Source organism: Stenella coeruleoalba (genome assembly GCF_951394435.1).
Source record: "Stenella coeruleoalba genome assembly, chromosome: 11".
Lineage (NCBI taxonomy): Eukaryota > Metazoa > Chordata > Mammalia > Artiodactyla > Delphinidae > Stenella > Stenella coeruleoalba.
Genome location: NC_137157.1, coordinates 18632029 through 18650772, shown reverse-complemented (window position 1 = coordinate 18650772; position 18744 = coordinate 18632029). Strand labels below are relative to the sequence as shown.

Below are 18744 nucleotides of genomic sequence, written 5' to 3'. Positions count from 1 at the left end.
ACCAGATGGGACAGAATCTCCCTTGGAATTACAAGGGGGCTGGTTCTGAAATCTCACGTGCCTGTTGATATGTGTGCCTGTGGCCTCCAGGTGCATAGGATTTACTGAGTGGACCTGAATAGGCGTTTTTGTCATTCACTATTCCAGAACTGAACTGCCCCAGGCCTGCCTGGGTGATCCTCTGGCTCCCATATTCATTTCTTGTCTGACCGTGAAGATCAATGGGGTCTCTTCCCATTCACTGGATGGTGTTGGAGAGGGACTTGCTTCTCCGTGGCTTTTTTTGTCGAAAGAAGCTATACTTAGAGCAGGAGGCCTGGGGATGCTGTACTGGAGAGCACAGAGCAGTCTTCTATATGCCACTGGAGTCTGAATCCTTGCTGGAAATACTGTAAAAGGTAAACACATTATTTTGAAGGAAGGCACTTAAATATCACCTACGAAATTAATGGCAGGAAGGATAAAATCAGGCAATGGATGGATTTTTTTGTTTGTTTCATGTTTCTATCCTGAGCGAACAAAATGACAGAGAAGCTAAGGACCCAGGTGCCCAAGTAGGAGAAGAGGAGGGAAAAGGTGTGGAAGGGGAGGGAAAAGGCTGGAAATGCTTTTGTTGAGTTCAAGCTATATTGCAGGCACCGTGTGAGGACCCAGACATGTTGGTCATTTAGTCCTCACAGGAACCTCATCTAACAAATAGAATTATTATCTCCATCTTTTCAGGTCAGAAAGCTAGTTTGAAGCTTATGGGTTGAGTTGTGTCCCCCAAGAAGATATGTTGAAGTCCTAACCTTCTGTAGCTGTGAATGTGACCTTATTTGGTAATAGGGTCTTCGTAACTGCAGTCAAGTCAGGATGAGGTTGTTAGGGTAAGGCCTTAGTCTAATATGACTAGTGTCCTTATAAGAAGAACAAACTGACACAGACACACAGGAAGAATGCCATGTGATGACAGAGGCAGAGAGTGGAGTGATGAATCTACAAACCAAGGTACCTCACGGACTGCAGCACCCACCAGAAGCTAAGAGAAAGGCATGAACTCTCCCTCAGAACCTCCAGAAGGTGCCAAGCCTGCTGATACTTGGTATCCTGCTGATACGTGGATTTCCAACTTCTGCCTCCAGAACTGTGAGATAATAACTTTGTTTTAAGCATCCAGTTTGGGGTTCTTTGTTATGAGTCCTCGGAAACTAACAGACCCACAATGGTTCAAACTCACACGTGTTATCCCAGAATAATTATTAACAGTATCCCTTTTCACTAAAAGAAAAATTGTTCAGACTTGGGGGATAGAAAAGAAGAAAAACCAGGAGGTGGGGAGGTATGGAACGGGGGGAGGAACGAAGTGGACTTCCTGAGTTCTACTATGTGGCAGAAACCGTGCCAGGACGCAGCAACTCTTAGCAAGACTCGTATTCCCTGCGGTCAAGGTTCAGTCAAGTGGCAAAGATGCCGGCCATGTTAGGTAACAGGACACACTACTCCTAAATCGCAGCTTTGCCTGCAGAAGGGGAAATCAAAAGAAATGCCTCCAGGGGCCCCACAGATAACAGAAATGAGAGAAGAGGTCAAGTAGAAGCAGCCATCAGAAGGGGCCAGCCACGACTCAGTTCTCTTATTGCCCTGAGGGGATGTGGGCCCCATGAAGACAGATTTTTCTGGATTTTCAGGAGAAGCAGACATATGTTTTTTCAATATATGTAAAAACTTCTAATTTTTAAATGTTCGTAACTCACTCGATTTAAAAAAAATATACGGTATGGATGCCCCAAAACACATCTGTTCTCTGAACCACCATGGGCCACCAGTGTGCATCTTTGGCCTATGGCCAGCCCTATAAAAGTTACACTATCATTTACCTCCTTTCATACCATCTTCATCTCAGAAGATGATTTTCTTAAGTATTCTGCTTGGAGTCATGGGGATGTATTTGCAAGCTCTGTGCATAAGCAGGTTACAGAGTTCTAGAAGTCTCATCTTCCTCCTGCACTTTAGGAAGACTGAGCTTTTCATTTTAATCTTACCTGCCTGCCCCTTTTCATCGTAAATCCCAGAATTTGAAATGGTAGACAAATGTATCAGTCTTTCCCAAATGCAGAGAAACTCCTAGAATCTTTCAGAACAGTAGCTCTGGGACTCTTGGTCCCAAAGGAAAGTCGACAGCCTTAGAACCAATGGCATCTGACGTGCCCTCATTCTGTTGTTCAGATATCAAGAACAGGACGGAAGGGCTGAAGCCACCTTACACACCTTCACATTCCACAATTATGGGTTGAAAGAGACCTTACAGGTCATCTGAGGCTGACCCTCACCACCTTCTTCATCCATCTCTGTTTAAATGCCTCTAGGGCCTTGAATCTCACTACCTCTGCATCAGAGATTTCATTGCTTATCAGAAAGGCAAATAGGTAACTTTGTAATTGCCATATAAGAGGCACATTTAGATAGATAGATAGAAAGAAAGGTAATACTTTATATAGGTAATAATTATCAAGGTCATCTCATATGATGTTGAGACTGCTGGTGACTATGTTTGTTTATTTAGTTATTCGACCAATATTCATTAAGCTCCTACCATATACTAGGTACCGCAACAATGACAAAATCTTACTCAGATCAACAGAACCCATCATCTTGAGGCTAAACTGACCAGCTGATTTTTGGCAAAATGGAATTCAGCACAGCAACCCAAGAGCCTCCCAGTTTCACAGACCCCTGCATGGATTTCAGGTTTCCTCTATGATACAGCTGCCAGGTTGCCTGAATTGAATAGAACAACCAGTAGTTTGGGCACCAAACAGAGACTGTTGTTAGAAATGCAAGGGCCGTTTCCAATCTCCAATGGCTTTCAGTCTTTTTTTTTTTCAAATTTTCAAATCTCCCCACCAAGACAGTGGCAGAACTCGAGCCCAAATCCACTGCTCATGATTGAAAGTCCAGTGCTCTTCGTTACATTACCGGGCTGTTGCGTCTACTTCAGTGTTTCCCATTCTCGGCCGCGCCTTCACCAATGTGTGGCAGGCTTTGAAAAAATACAGGCACGTGGTCCCGGGGCCCCAGTCTCTGTAGTTTGTAAGCCCCTCGGGTATTACGATGTGTAATTAGGGAGACACTGGTCTAACTCACTCATCAGAGATGTCAGGTACTGTTATAAATTGTATGTAGTCCAAACACTCATGAACAACCTAGAGCCACGACCTCAGGTATGTCTTTCTCCTCCAAGCATTACCTCTCTGTGAACAGTCTTCATTTCCGATACCAGCAACACCAGCCACTTGACAACTGGTCTACCCCTTATTTTATTTGTTTTCACACCAGTAAACCCACTTGAGCCAGACCACGACCCTTCAGCTTATTCACTCAGGAGGGGCCTGAGGTCAGAGGGTAAGCATCTGTCCACACCACGAGTCAAGCACCAGAGAAGCTGGGGTTGGGACTCAGCTCTTAGATTTTGAAGGAGTTTGGTTCTTCTATAGCCCAATCAATGCCAGTGGCGTCATAAGAAACGTGTGACTACCATGAACTGGGCTTGATGAAGGGCGGGATGCCAATGTCCACAACGACAGCTAGCAAACAGTGGGTGCTGACCACCCTCCTGGCCATGCCTTAGCCCGCCATCAGTGCCACCAGCATGACTTCCATCGTGCAGAAGACAGGGCACCTTAGACTGCGTACTCTGCCTGAGGCCCAGTGACTGACATCAGCTCCCAGGAAAGCCCACATGCTAACCCCGCCTCCAGACAACCTCTCCCAGTGCTCACTTACCGATGCAACAGGCCAACTTTTCTCAACTACCTGTCTTTGGGTGTTTCTCATCTTTTTTTTTTTTTTTTTTTTTTTGCGGTACGCGGGCCTCTCACTGTTGTGGCCTCTCCCGTTGCGGAGCACAGGCTCCGGACGCGCAGGCTCAGTGGCCATGGCTCACGGGCCCAGCCGCTCCACGGCATGTGGGATCTTCCCGGACCGGGCATGAACCCGCGTCCCCTGCATCGGCAGGCGGACTCTCAACCACTGCGCCCCCAGGGAAGCCCGGGTGTTTCTCATCTTAAGAAATTCTTCCTGACATTCAAGTTTTGCAGGTTCTTTCAATGTGTAGACAGCTCTGCCTCTTTTGCAGCACAGGTCTTCCATCTGTTGCTCATTTCTTTTGAAACAATATTGTGGCAGACAGGAGATTTCAAGGCACAATAAGATAACCCTCAGAGCTGAATGTACTTCACAAAAACAATTGATCTTTCTCTTGAGCTGCAAAATAGCTCATGATAAATCATGACAGATGCAGATTTATTCATCTTCTATTCATTAGAAAAAGACAAATATGGTAACCCCTGCATCTTCAGCCCCTCTGGGCTACCAGGGAGTAGGACGGTGCTCCCCATCACACCTGCTTCTGGCAGCTCTCCCTCAATGTATAACTTCTATGTGTTTGATCCCCGCCCTATCTCTTCTGCTCCCTTGGGCTTCTAACTCCAGCATGTTCGTGTTACAAAAAAACTAGAGGCACCTGTCCTAGAAGGAGAAATGAAACCCAGAGACAATTAATTCCCCAGAGCTCATCTTGCCCTTAACTGTAGGCATAAATAGAGGGTAAAGCTAATTAATATCATCTCCTGCATATCTAAAATCAAACTTAAACTTTAAATAGGTCTTCAATGAACACTGAACACCCCAATGACACACTTTTAAAGGACTCTTAGACCACGTAGTGGAGTCGGAGCCTTCCACCTCAGTTTCACCACTTCTCCTAGTGGGGGAATGAGAGTTTTTGAGCTAGTGGGGCTGAGTCTGTGGGAGGGGTCTGGAAAGCATCAAGCCCTGAGCCCAGACTTCTTGGATCAAATCTGGTTCACCTCTTCCTGGCAGTGTTACCTAAGTCAAACTACTTAAGTGCTCTGTGCCTCAATTTCCCCATTCACAAAATGGCAATAATGACTGCCACTACCACCCAGGGCTGAGGTGCAGATTAAATGAGTTGTTAATAAACAAGAGTTTAGAGCAGTATGTGACACACAGGAAGTACTCAGTTAGCCTTAGCTGTTGTCATTGTTCTCTCTCCCTCTGTAGTTCCTGAATAGCCTCTTTTGGCAATAAGGACTCAAGTGGAAAATAATATCTTTTCCACCCATCCAGAGTTTGCCTAATTTTATTCACTCCTTCATTCAAAAACATATTTATCAAATGCCTACTATGTGCCTTGCTCTGTATTTGGCCCTGGGGATACAACAGAATAAGGCAAATGTGGTCCCTGCCCTCACAGAGCTTACAATCAACGGGAGAAGATGACAACAGCAAGTCACAATTAAGTGATTACAAATTGTAGTGAGTGATATCAAGGAAAAAGCAAGGGAGCGAGACAGAGAAACATGGGTGGAGACCTAGGAAGGTAATATTTAATTTGGGACTGACCCGAAGGTTGAAAAGGTCAGTCATGCAGGAGGGGGGAACAGCATTCCAGCCTCACAAGGACTGAGATATATTCCTAAGATTGCTACACCCAATGGCTAAATGGAAGTGAGCAAAAAAGAAGGGACAGGTGAGGTCTAGAAGTTACACAATATATGATGGAAAGCTACTAAAACTTTCCCATAGATGAGTCACGACAGCAGCACTTACCCTTGAAAAAGTTCTCTAAGGAAAACTGGGCAGAAGAGGATGAGAACAGAAGCCAGTTAGAAGGCAGTTAGCAGTCAGCTAAGTGAACAGTGACGGCAACTTGGATGTGCCTGGGAGTTGTGTATAGTGGTTGAGACACAGACTGTCTGGGCTTGATTTTCTTCATCTGTAAAATGGATAGATAATGATAATCCCCATTTTTGGGGGGGAAGGTGTTGGCAGAAATACATGTCATGGACTTCCAGTTTTAGCTCCAACATGGAAACAACCTGGAAACTGACAGTCCTATCCTTACAACAACAAACAGTTTAAGAAAGTGAAAAACAACAATTTTTCCTGGACCCATCAGAGAACTGAGTTTGCAGGGCAAAAGGCCACCCCAAAATCTGGAGAGACAGATGAATCCAAAGAGTCAAACCAAGATCTGTTGACCTGGGGTAGAAGCCTCTGGAACAATATGCTGGTTCCTACACTGGTAGGAACATTTAAATGATCATTTTGATGAATTGCTGGCGGCTGGGTGTAGACTAGCTTGAGAGTTAGAAACTCCTGAGGACAGCAGGTTTAGGGGGTCCCTGCACTTTAGCACATTTTGTCTGTAAGAACTCCACTAGTTTCTCAAGGTGAAAGTCTGAAAAAGATCCCTTCAAAGCTCTGATACAGGCATGGGAAAAACAATCCTAGTAAAATATGCCCAGAGCATCCTCCACAACAAAAGCATATCCTTATCCCAGCTGAGGGAAGGGCATTTTTCCCACTCCAGTTCCTTTAGCCTTCTCGTCTCACCTAAGGAGCAGTAAAAAAAAAAAAAAAAAAAAAAAAAAAAAAGCTAAAAAACACTTGTTAAGGTCACAGCCAGAGACACAGACCCACTAAAAGACTGAGATAAATCATAAGATTATAGAATGTTTCCCCTCCCCCACACCTTATCAGCACACCAACAGGTGTCCAGTATAATAAGAGTGGATTCCAGCTGGGAGAGCTACAAGATACAGATTCTCTCTCAGGAAGAGTAGTCAGGGAAGCCCAAAGTCTGGAAAGGGAACAAAAGTGAGAACACTGGAGAAACCTGAAGCCTCTCGTTCTTACAGCTACAACAAACATTAAACACATCCCAGGACCGAGTCGGGTCGACACAAAAACCCACAGCAAAGATCTGTTTACTTCAGTTCCTATTACCTGATGTATCATGTTTGGCTTTCAACAGAAAGTTATGAGGCATGTCAAAAGGCAAGAAAACAAAAAAAACCCAATCTGAAGAGACAAAGCAAGCATAAGAACTCATCTATGGCACAGACATCAGAATTATCAGAGAAGGAATTTCAAATACTGTGATTAATATGCTAAGGGCGTTAATGGAGAAAGTAGACAACATGAAAGAACAGTTGAGTAAGGTAAGCAGAGAGATGGAAACTCTAAGAATCAAAAAGAAATGCTCCACGGTGTCACTTACATGTGTAATCTAAAATGAACACCTAGGAGCAGAGAGTAGAACAGGAGTTACCAAGGACAGGGAGGTGGGGGAAATGGGAAGGGGTTAAGTCAAAGGGTACAAAGTTGCAGTTATGGAAGATGAATAAATCTAGAGATGTAATTTCCAGCATAAACACTGCAGTAAATAATACTGTACTGAACACTGGAAATTTGCTAGAGAGTAGATTTCAGGTTCTCTCATCACACAAAAAATGGTTAAAAACTAAATGAGGAGATAACAGGTTAATCAGTTTGACTATAGTAATCATTTCACTGTGTACACGTGTATCAAATCATCATGTTGTACACTTCAAATATATACAATTTTTATTAAAAGTAAAACACAATCAGAAAATGCTAGAAATATAAAACGCTGTAACAGAAATGAAGAATGTCCATGACAGGCTCATCAGTAAACTGAACATGGCCAAGGAAAGAATCAGCAAAAGCATGAAGACAGGTCGATAAAAACTCCTCAACTGAAATGCAAAGAGAGAAAGAAATGGGGGAAAAAAGAACAAAACAAGAACTCTGGGACAATTTCATAAGATATAACGTATGCATCATAATTGGAATACCAGTAGAAGAAAAAAGAGAAAATGGGCAGAAGAAATGTTTGAAGTAACAATGGCTGAGAACTTTCCAAACCACAAATTCAGGCAGCTCAGAGAACACACGGCAAGATAAATGCAAAAACAAATAAAACAAAAACAAAAGACCTACTACTTATAGGCATAGCATATTAAAATTACAGAAAACCAAACGCAGAAAGAAAATCTTGAAAGAAACTGGGGGGCTGAGAAACAAGTGGGGAACGCCTTTTAATGAGTGTCTAATAAGTTTAATAAGAAGAAGAACTCAGGAGGACTGCTCTTCAGCATTATAGCTTACCGTTCTCCATGTCCACCTCATACCCTCCCTCCTCCCTTTCTGCAGACTTGCCTGGGGATAACCACTTCTCTTGCCTCAGGGATTAGTCCATGTTGCTCAGTTCACCATAATCAGTCATTCCAGCTCTGATGTCGTGTCTCTTCCTAAGGATGGCAAACAGCTTTCTTCTTGAACACCAGTACCCATTGGGACATCAATTTTTAAGAGTTCCAGGGCTCGTCTCAGTTCATGGGGAAATGACTGATATCTGCCATGGATGTGGGAGAATGAAGTGCTACAAGATGGGCAGGAACTTGTCCCAGCTCAGGTACTCTGCTAAGTATGAGGGTGACTTCCCTGCCTCTGGGGGAGGGATGTTCCTTCTTCCAATATCACTCAACCACCTCCCTTCCTCTAGTAAAAGGACACAGGAGTTGGTGTCTCACCAGGCACCAGAAGGTAACCCAAGTGCATTCAGATGCACTTCACCCTCCTTCCATGACACCATCTCTTCCCCATGACACTATCTGCCTTACTCAGTTGCATTTGAGTCACAGAAAGTCTCCAGCCCAGGGACATGGATGTGTATTGAAATGTTTTGTTTTTAAATTTCCTGACTAGACTGTGAATTGTTTTAAACAGGAGCTATAATTTGAGAGCCACTGTATTTGGTTTCTGGTGGATTCATTGAATGAGTGTCTGAAGGCCTTGATTTCTTCATCTATGGAAGAATTTAAATGATCTCTACAATATTCCCCAGCCCTAATAATCCTGTGAGTCTCTGAGGTTTTTTTTTTTAATTGTGCAAAACATTTTTTATTTAATTACCTTATTTATTTTTGGAAGCATTATGTTACCATATGAAATTGCTGTTTTGTAGGACAAAAACTGTCAAATGTAGGCAATTTCACATGTTACAACTTAATATGATGCTTATAAGAGTATAGATGACATATACACATTGTTCAAAGGAAACAATAGCCACAGACCAACCTAATTTCATTACATGAATATCTACAAATTATTCATCCATCCTCTTACTGATGGGAGTGTGCATGAAATCCATTTTCGTTTTGTTTTTTAATGTTACAAACAAGGTGCTATGAACATTCTTGTACACATCCTCTGTTGCATGTACTCTACTTTCTCTAGGAGTGGAATAGCCAAGTCCTAGGGTATCCATGTCTTCAATATTATACAATATCCATTATTTTTCAGAGTGTTTTTACCAACTGACACTCCCACCAGCAGTGTATAAGGCTTCCTGTTATTCCACATCCTTGCCAACACTTACTATTACTTGACTGAGTTTTTCAATTTTTGCCATTCTGGTGGGTATAAAACAGTACTCCATTGTGGTTTTAATTTTTTCATTTTCCCAATAAATAATGAGCTTAACATCCCTCCTCCCACCACATCTTTAATCTGACTTGCTTACAAGCTATGTGATTATGGGTTGAGTTTCCACCCCTTTCCTTTCTTCTGCCCTTCATATTCTAACCAGCTGGTAAATAGTGGCACAGCCCCAGATGACACAGTGGGGAACACTCAGATAATCCACAAAGTCCATAACCTGCCTCTAAATAAACAACCAGGAGTTGACCCTCGGGCATTGTACTCACGCAATTCAACTGCCACCACCCAGTGCAATATTTCACGTCTTGCTAAAACTCTGGCCAGGCACTGTTTTGCATGCAACCAAGTACTTGGACAATTCTTTCATCTGAATGATGAGCTTATTTCCACCACAGCTTGCTTGAGACACAAAGGGCTTCCACTACCTGCCTGTAGTATCACTCCAGATGGCCCCTTACTTAGCCTTCTTACACGAAATGGTTTTCAAGTTGCTCACCTTTCTGCCTCGAGGATGTGTGGTTTCTCAGTCACCCTTTTAACATGTGATCCTAAGACTGGGAAACATTTTAAATCGCATCATTCAAGTGCACATATTCAGGAAAGCAACACTTCATTATATTTATTCTATAAGAAAAAAATCAAAAGTGTTTTCCCCTCAAGCTAGAGAATGCGACAGGAATGATGATCTTAAATGATGCTGATGAATACAATTTAGGAGAAGGGTGGAAGAAAGAGTCACACACAGAATCGGAAACAACTGAGAAAGGAATCCAGGCTACCCCCAACCCCGGCCTTTGTAGAAGGGATCACCAGAGATCTGTGTAGATATTATTTCGAAATTTAGAGTTTCAACTTGTATGAACATGAATGCCCATGCTGAGTTTTTGCATGCCTCTGTGAAACAGCAAAAAGAACCCAACGGACCCTATTCTTGCCTTAAAGCAACACACTGTGGAAAGCCTGAAAATAAACCATCTATGCTTGATTAATTAGGTTTGTAAGTATTGTTTCAGAACCAAACAATATTTCTAAAGATTTCAATAGTTCAAAGATTGCCCTATGGCCGTCTGGCCAATACATCTTCTAACACATGCAGTTTACAAGCATTTTTCTTCCCAATATGTTGTCTTTGGTTGGTGCGACATTGTTTGAGTTCAGGGCTATTTGGGTCATAGTGGTTTTCTCCCCTGCACAGCAGTGGTGCTAAGCACAGCACTTCAACCATACATCTTCCATGTCATTTCCATCAAAGGCACATGATACTTCCTAGTGACCAATCAGGAGTGGTCCAGCATCCTAACAGAGGGCATATTGGCAAACGCAGCTTTCTTAATGACAGCCATTGTTTGAGGCCAACAAAAGGGAGGTACTGAATATTAACATGTGGCCTTGTGTAAAGGTCACCGGTATGGTACATCCATCATATTCCACAACCGAGAAAGGGAACTTTATAAGTTCTCTCAGAACCTACTGTTGTCCAAATAAATGTATCAGCCTGACAGCTGACAGCAACGAGGCAATGATCTTGAGTGATGATCTCCTCGTTTAACAAACATCCTTTCACTTCTTTGAAGCAGGAGCAGACATTATGGCTAGAGATCATGTTTAAGGAATATACCTCGAGGCCACGGTAGGTGAGAATAACCAGGCAACCCAATTAAAATATTAATTTAATAACATGCAATCGTTAGACCAAATGGCATCTCCTTCTAATAGGCGTAACTTTCCACACTGAAAAGAGAAATCATATTTTAACAGCTCAGAGTCTTGAATGGTCTTCTTAATGGTAAAGACCAACAAGTTCATGACAATTCTATCAATAAGGTTTAATACAGCTGGTGTAAAAGAACTCAAAGGCCTGGGTCTGTAGACCATACTGCATCTTGGCTAAAGGGTACATAAAGTACGATGGCAGAATTGAATGCAGCTGGATGGTCACGCATGCATTTAACACTAAACCTAAGAGCAGGCAGCAAGCTTTCTTACTTGACAGATCTTGATCAGAAGCAGTTCTATGGTCAGTATTAGAAATATGGGGTTCTTGTTATTAAACAGCATTTTAAAGTAAAAGTTGAAAATTATTTTTATTTAAGAGATCAGAAAGAATACAGTCAATGGAATGATTAGTGAATAAGCATGTATCTCAGCTCCCTCACTCTGACCTTACTGTTGCAGTCCTGGAGGGGGTTGGGGAGGGAATAAAAGAGGGAAAGAGAAAGAAGAGAGAGAACGCTGTTCAGTTCCTTGGATACCTCATACTCTCAAACTCTCTCTTGATGTTTAGACAGTTTCTTTCTATCTGGCATATTTCCCACAGCCCCGTTCCTCTGACCAATTTCTACTCCTTCCATTCTTTTTCCCAAACCCCTGAACTGCTTAGATCCTTCTGGTTTTTGGACTTGCTTTATCATGACACTCAACACTTGAAATTGCTTACTGAATCATCTTGTCTTCTAAATTACTCCGAACTCCATGAGGAGAGAGACGGGATATGTCAGTTTCATCCTTATAGGTGCTCCATAAACCTTTGTACATAAATAGTAACTTTCAATAATAAAACTGGATCAAAACTTGACTTATAACAAGTTTCTGTTAAATAAAAGAAATTCTTGTGCGCATGAAGGAAGGATTCAGCACTGGAGCAATTTGCCTTTATCGTACTACAGAGAAGGTAGTAAGCCACTATAATGCAGCTTCACCAATTCATATTCTATTATTTCAGAGCAAGCCATAACCAGATAAGGGATAGGAGGGAGTCAGTTTTCAACCACCTGTGAAAAGGGTGCTTGCTAGGCAAAAAAACTGCATACATAACATACCAGGGGCAACTCAGCCACTTGTCTTGGCATTGAGTCCTTCTGCCCCCTCTGTACATTGACTCCACTTGGAACGTCCTCCGCTTGGAACGCTGTCCACTTGTCTACAGCGTAGTAGCCTTCAAGGCCCAGGGTAAGAGCCACTCCTTTTATGCAGCCTTCTCCTGCTGTTCATACTCACAACCCTCTCCCTGAATTCTGAATACCTCTAGTTCTTCCTGTATTCCCACTGGACACGAACCACATTGCAGCTGAAAGTCTTAGATGAGTGTGCATTTTTTAACAAAAAAATGTGTAAATTATTTGAGGGAAGAATCTGTATATTTGTACTTTTCTGAATCCAACCCAGTGCCTAGCACGTTGCACTCTGTGGGTGTTCAATGACTATTTTCGAAATAAATGCATTAACATATAAAAATAATCATTTAAGTATTTAAGCAAGTTCCAAAAAGAAAAATCTCTGTTGGCAATGCTTTATTAAACATATATAATAATTGTGTTTTAGTCTGTCTGCTTAGACAACCACATGTCAATGATCCTATGACCCTAAGTGGTTTGAATGAGAGCCCCCTGATTATCAGATTCTCCCTTCTTCAGCTACAATGGGAAAATCACTCAAGATGATCCCCTACTTCCTGTTCACAATTGATGGGTCCAGGTTCCTGCAACTGACCCAAGCTTGGACAATTAGACTCTTTCAATGGATTTTTGTCCTCAGGACCTAAGAAACGACATCTCAGTTCCTTTCCGGAGGGGATGCCGTGACATATGAACTGAAAGTTATTGGAGGCCATGTTTTTAGTTTTCATTGAAGAATCTGCTCTGAGAAAATAAAGGTGACGCTGCAGAGAGAAGGAGAGGCACAAGATGGAGGGTCCTAAGGATGCTCATATCCCCTGGTTCAGAACTGCCCTGAGGCCCGACTCACCGCAAATTCCATTTATTTCAGATATATAAGACGCCTCTCTTTCTGACCAATGTAATTCCGATTGATCTCCATGATGTCAAAACTAGTCACTATTATTGTATTATATTAACTGAAACTGCACTTCTTTACAAGTTTAAACTTGTCTCTCCACCACAAATGTCTAAATTCATAAGAATGCTATTAGGTTCATCTCACCACATCAATCCTGAATACTCTAGGGATTCCTGAAGCTGAATTCTACAACCTCCCTTTCTGACTTAGGGCAGCCCTTAAGCCTCTCTGCCTCTGTTTCCCATCAGAAAGAAAGACAGAAATAGTTATTATGTTCATCCAACAAAAAGGAAATTATTGGTTGATTAGATGCCTGTTCAACACACTGAGGATGAAAACCAGTCTTCATGGTGAATTATTGAATTAGGGGGCCAACTTACAGTGAGGCTGTGTCTACACAAAGCCAAACATCCAGTCAATTGAGCCAAAAAAAAAAAAAAATACAGTTTAGCAACAGGAAAAATGAAATTAGCTGATGGGGACTGTGCAGACAAAATAAAATGAAGAAACGAAGGTCAATACAATAGCACGGTAAAAGTCCTGGTGGAGATTACAGACTTAAGAGGGAGGGTAAGGAAGGAGATTTTTGATGCTCACTGTCAGAAATACAGAGGTGCTACTGAACATACTAAAACAGATTCATTAATTTTGTGTGGGGTTATATGTCTCTCTCTCTCTTTCCTCTTGATTCTATTTCATTTTCAGAATTCAAGTTTAAGATGTAAATCTAGAAAAAACAAAGCAGGTGTCCAAAGATCTGAGTTATACCCCAGCTCAGGATATGAAAAAGAAGCACTCTCCTTTGCTCAGTCTGGCATATGACAGATTTTGATGTGATCATTCAATGTGGCTTAGTTTCATATTTGATAAATCAAATATTATCTTCATTTTCTACAGGGCAAAAAGCATATTGAGATGCATACCATCTATGGAGAATTCTAAATAACAAAACTTCTTTGATGTTCACTGATTTCCCCAAGTCATTTATAACGCTATGGCAAAAATCTGAACATCCTCTATAAGTTGTGTAACGTTTCTGGTTGACTCTTTAGATAGTGGTTGTTGGCTAGCATTAATGGTGTATGTCAACTGTGCTTTTAGGAGATGTCATTTTAATGTCCTGTATCATTTTTAGATTGATGTTTCAGTTACAAGCCCTGCAATATTACTATGCTGTAATATTTAGTCCGTAAGCTCTAAACAGGCTCTAAAACTGCATGAAGTTTTCATAACTATTGACTCATAACTATTTCATTAGCTATTGACTTTTAAGTAGGGAAGGAGGAGAAATGATGATGACTTATGAGTAATGTATCACTTCATTATGAGTGAAATACAATTAATTAAAATTGAAGCTCTTAATTAATAACTTATTAATGTAACTCTCCCCCTAACCCTAAAAGAATTAGCCCCAGGAGCGAGACAAAGGAAGCCTTCTTCAAGACAAAGTGGAAAGTACAGTTTCGTGAACTGAGTCCTGAACCCCAGGAATGAACGTTTGCAGCTGCGCCATGAACTGTTTTCTGTTACCTTAAATACCGCTGGGACATATGGAGCATTTCTGAGGACCTTCTATTTTAAAACGTTCTGTTCATATCTTATGCTTTTCCATATGTCTCATCCTTATTTCAGAGTTTCTATTCATTTCCATAAAAATAAGACCTTTGTTTTCCGAGAGTTCATTTTCCTCTCTCCCCTCATCTCTATTATGGTCACAAACCTCTACTCGGGTTATTGCAGCCACTCTAGGACCAGCCAATTGTGAAAAGATGAATAGAGAATTATCTGGAAGAAAAACAGCAACTGCAGATGATCCGTGGAGCTGCAGAGCTCCTGTTTCTTTGCTCCTTCCAACTGACCCAGCGTGGAGGAGGATAAACCTGACACTGGTGGTGAACTGCTTCAAAGGGAGAAAATGTTTACAGAAATGGTCGCTGAGACCCTGAAGGAGGTGCTGAAGGAAGATATAATTTGGTTAACGGAAAATTAACCAAAACGTGCTTTCTGCAAAAGAAAACTCCCTGTAGTTTGGGGTTGACTTGGAGCAATTATCCAAACAAAACAGTTGGCGCCTGTGTTGGCGACAAAACTGGGTTTGCATAAAGTAGAGGGAGATGACAAATATGCATGAAAATTAAATTTAGGCCTCTGGGACTCCCCTTTTGGGGCCATAGAAGAGCTGATTACATGTTCACAGCTGGAACTGGTGTTGGCAGGCAGGCCTTATTCATGGGCAGAGTGGGGAACTCCCTTTTTGAGCAACACTCTGTGGCAAAGCAAGAAGGGCGGCATTAAAAGCGTCTGATGTTTACAGACCTCAAGCCCCGTGGCCCCAAGCTTTGGCATCCAACTGCAGTTGTCTCCACTGAGAAATCATTAAGTGGCTCGAAGTGTGTGTTGGAGTACAGGTCCTCCCCCACATGCCTCATCACACTCTCAGCCGCCCAGACTGCTTTTTGCAACACTTTTCCTTTAGAAGGTAGCAAATATAGCCAAGAGAACAGCCAGCACTCTGGACGGCAGGGAAGCTGGTTCTTGTAATACCACCGGCGGAGATCACAACATGAGGTTGAAGCTGCCTTGGAACAGGGTCCTTGGGGTACTTAAATGACCCAAAGTGTGTGTTTTAGCAGCATGTGGCAATGGTTCTCTTGGCATCTGTGGTGGCAGCTTCCAGAAATGGCCCGAATTCTCCATCCTTCCTTTGCAATGCAACTTTGCCCCGTCACAAGATAGAGTGTTTCCCTACATTAATCGGGGCTCGCCTTGTGACTTATTTTGTCCAACAAAGTGGGCCAGAGGTGATAGGGGAGGCTTCCTGTGACAATTTAAAGCACAAAGGATGAGCAGAAATTAGCCTAATGAATAGGGGGAAATGGACAATATTGTCCTAAGGCAAGAAAGAGCATGCTATGCTGAATAATAATAGTATCTAACATTTATTGGGCACTCCTGATATGCCAGAAGCTGTTCAAAGCAGTTCGCTTGTATCTACTAATTTAATTTCCCTCAAAAACCTGATGAAGTAGGTGTAATTATTACCCTCATTTTCTTCCAATTAAGAAAACAAGGCCCTGGGTAGTTAAGAATCTTGGCCAATATCCCACACATAGTAATTGGCAGAGTTGGCCAAGGCCATTAGGCTTCAGAGCTCATATCCTTCCACCATTATACTATGGGGCTCTTGAAAGGACTGGGAGAAAATCAGCAAGACAAGAACACATTGGGGAGCATTCTTTCATGTGTTTGTTGGCAGTCTGTATGTCTTCTTTGGAGAAATGTCTATTTAGGTCTTCTGCCCATTTTTGGATTGGAGAAATGCAAATCAAAACTACAATGAGATATCATCTCACACCAGTCAGACTGGCCATCATCAAAAAATCTACAAACAATAAATGCTGGAGAGGCTGTGGAGAAAAGGGAACCCTCTCGCACTGCTGGTGGGAATGTGAATTGGTACAGCCACTGTGGAGAACGGTATGGAGGTTCCTTAAAAAACTACAAATAGAACTACCATATGACCCAGCAATCCCACTACTGGGCATATACCCTGAGAAAACCATAATTCAAAAACAGTCATGTACCACAATGTTCGTGCAGCACTATTTACAATAGCCAGGACATGGAAGCAACCTAAGTGTCCATCATCGGATGAATGGATAAAGAAGATGTGGCACATATATACAATGGAATATTACTCAGCCATAAAAAGAAACTAAATTGAGATATTTGTAGTGAGGTGGATGGACCTAGAGTCTCTCATACAGAGTGAAGTAAGTCAGAAAGAGAAAGACAAATACTGTATGCTAACACATGTATATGGAATCTAAGAAAAAAAAAAGATGTCATGAAGAACCTAGGGGTAAGACAGGAATAAAGACACAGACCTACTAGAGAACGGACTTGAGGATATGGGGAGGGGGAAGGGTGAGCTGTGACAAAGCGAGAGAGAGACATGGACATATATACGCTACCAAACGTAAGGTAGATAGCTAGTGGGAAGCAGCCGCATAGCACAGGGAGATCAGCTCCGTGCTTTGTGACCACCTAGAGGGGTGGGATAGGGAGGGTGGGAGGGAGGGAGACACAAGAGGGAAGAGATATGGGAACATATGTATATGTATAACTGATTCACTTTGTTATAAAGCAGAAACTAACACACCATTGTAAAGCAATTATAATCCAATAAAGATGTAAAAAAAAAAAAACACAACACATTGTCAAAGGCAGGAACCAAGACTCTGCAACAGCCTCACCATCAGGGGCCAGTGTCTATCCCTGTGCTCTTCAGCCTACGCTCCGTGGAGCCACCAGACGGATCCTTTTAAAGATTAAGTCAGATTCTGCGGCTTCCTCGTTCAAACTCTTCCAATGACTTCCCATTGTACTTACAGAAAAATTAAAACCTCTTATCACGGTCACAAGGCCTGACATGGTCTACCCGCTTCCTACCTCCATACCTACCTACCACCTTACTACACGCCATCTTTTTCACTCCATTCCAGCCTCTTGACCTCCCCAAGCTTGTTCCCACCCAGGTTCCATGCCTTCGCTCTTACCTCTGCTTAGAATGTTATTTCCCCTAGACGTTGGCATTGGCTCAACCTCTTGCCCCCTTCAGACTCTGCACATATCTCACCTCCTCAGAGAGGCCTTCCTTGATCACCTTATCTAAAGTAGCACCTCTCCATCTCACTGCTCTTTCCCTACCCTGACTTGAAGAAATGTGACATGAAGAAAACTTCACAGGACTTACACTGCCTGAAATGAAATAATGACATATCTGTTTGTTTACTTGTTTACTACCTGGCTCTCCCACTGGAATGTACATCCCATAAGGCAGGGCCCTGGGTATTCTTGTTCACTGCCTAGACCAGTGTCTGGCATATAAAAAGCACTCGATACATTTCACAAAATATCCCAGAGCCTTGATGTTGCTTAAGATTGCTTTACTGTTGAACATTTCAAAACTGTGGAACATAATCCAAGAAGAGCAGGCCTGAAGTAGGACAAGTAGGAGTGTGAGAAATAGTTAAAGAAGTGGTTCTCAAGCTTCAGTGAACAAGTATACACCTTTTGTGTCAGGACCTCTGGGGTGGGGAGCTCCCAGGTGATTCTGATCCAGGTGCTCTGTGGATAAGGTTGCCCCATTTAGCAAATAAAACTCTAGGATGTCTAGTTAAGCCTGAATTTCAGATAAACAACAAATATATTGCATGGGATGTGCTTATGCTACTAAAAACGATCTGAAGGATGAACTGAGGGTCCTATACTCTATCTGAAAACACTGCAGACCACACTTAGAGAAAAACCCTGTATTAAAGGGAGAGATGACATTTAGTCTGAAGAAAATAAGTTAGATTGAGAGAGGGACCTGATTTGCAGTGATATTCAAATAGCCGAAGGGAAAGGACCTCTAGCCTCTGTTACTCTAGAGGACAGATGAAGACCAGATGTTGAAGTCACCTTTCCAATAAATACAGGTGGGCAATAGTGGAATGGCTTACCTCTCCCGGCACTGGTTTTCCACCCCCAGGAGTATGCAGGCCACATTGTTGAAAGAATTGAATGAATGTTGAGAAAGGTGGTCTGTTCTGGGTGAGGGTAGATCAATGCCAAAGACTCTTCCAATGCTAG

General features: G+C 42.3%; 1 protein-coding gene across 5 annotated transcripts in view; it reads right to left on the bottom strand.

Moving 5' to 3' along the window:
- Window positions 1–18744, bottom strand: part of LOC307194945 (uncharacterized protein C12orf42) — a 307116-nt gene that overhangs the window by 86002 nt on the left and 202370 nt on the right. For all 5 annotated transcript variants that reach the window (XR_013830674.1, XM_079938427.1, XM_079938426.1 and 2 more), the window contains one exon: window positions 3–389. Coding sequence is in view for 4 of the 5 variants with exons in the window: in XM_079938427.1 (XP_079794553.1) it covers window positions 3–135 (133 nt within the window). In the remaining variant the exon portion in view is untranslated. The remainder of the gene's footprint in view (window positions 1–2; window positions 390–18744) is intronic.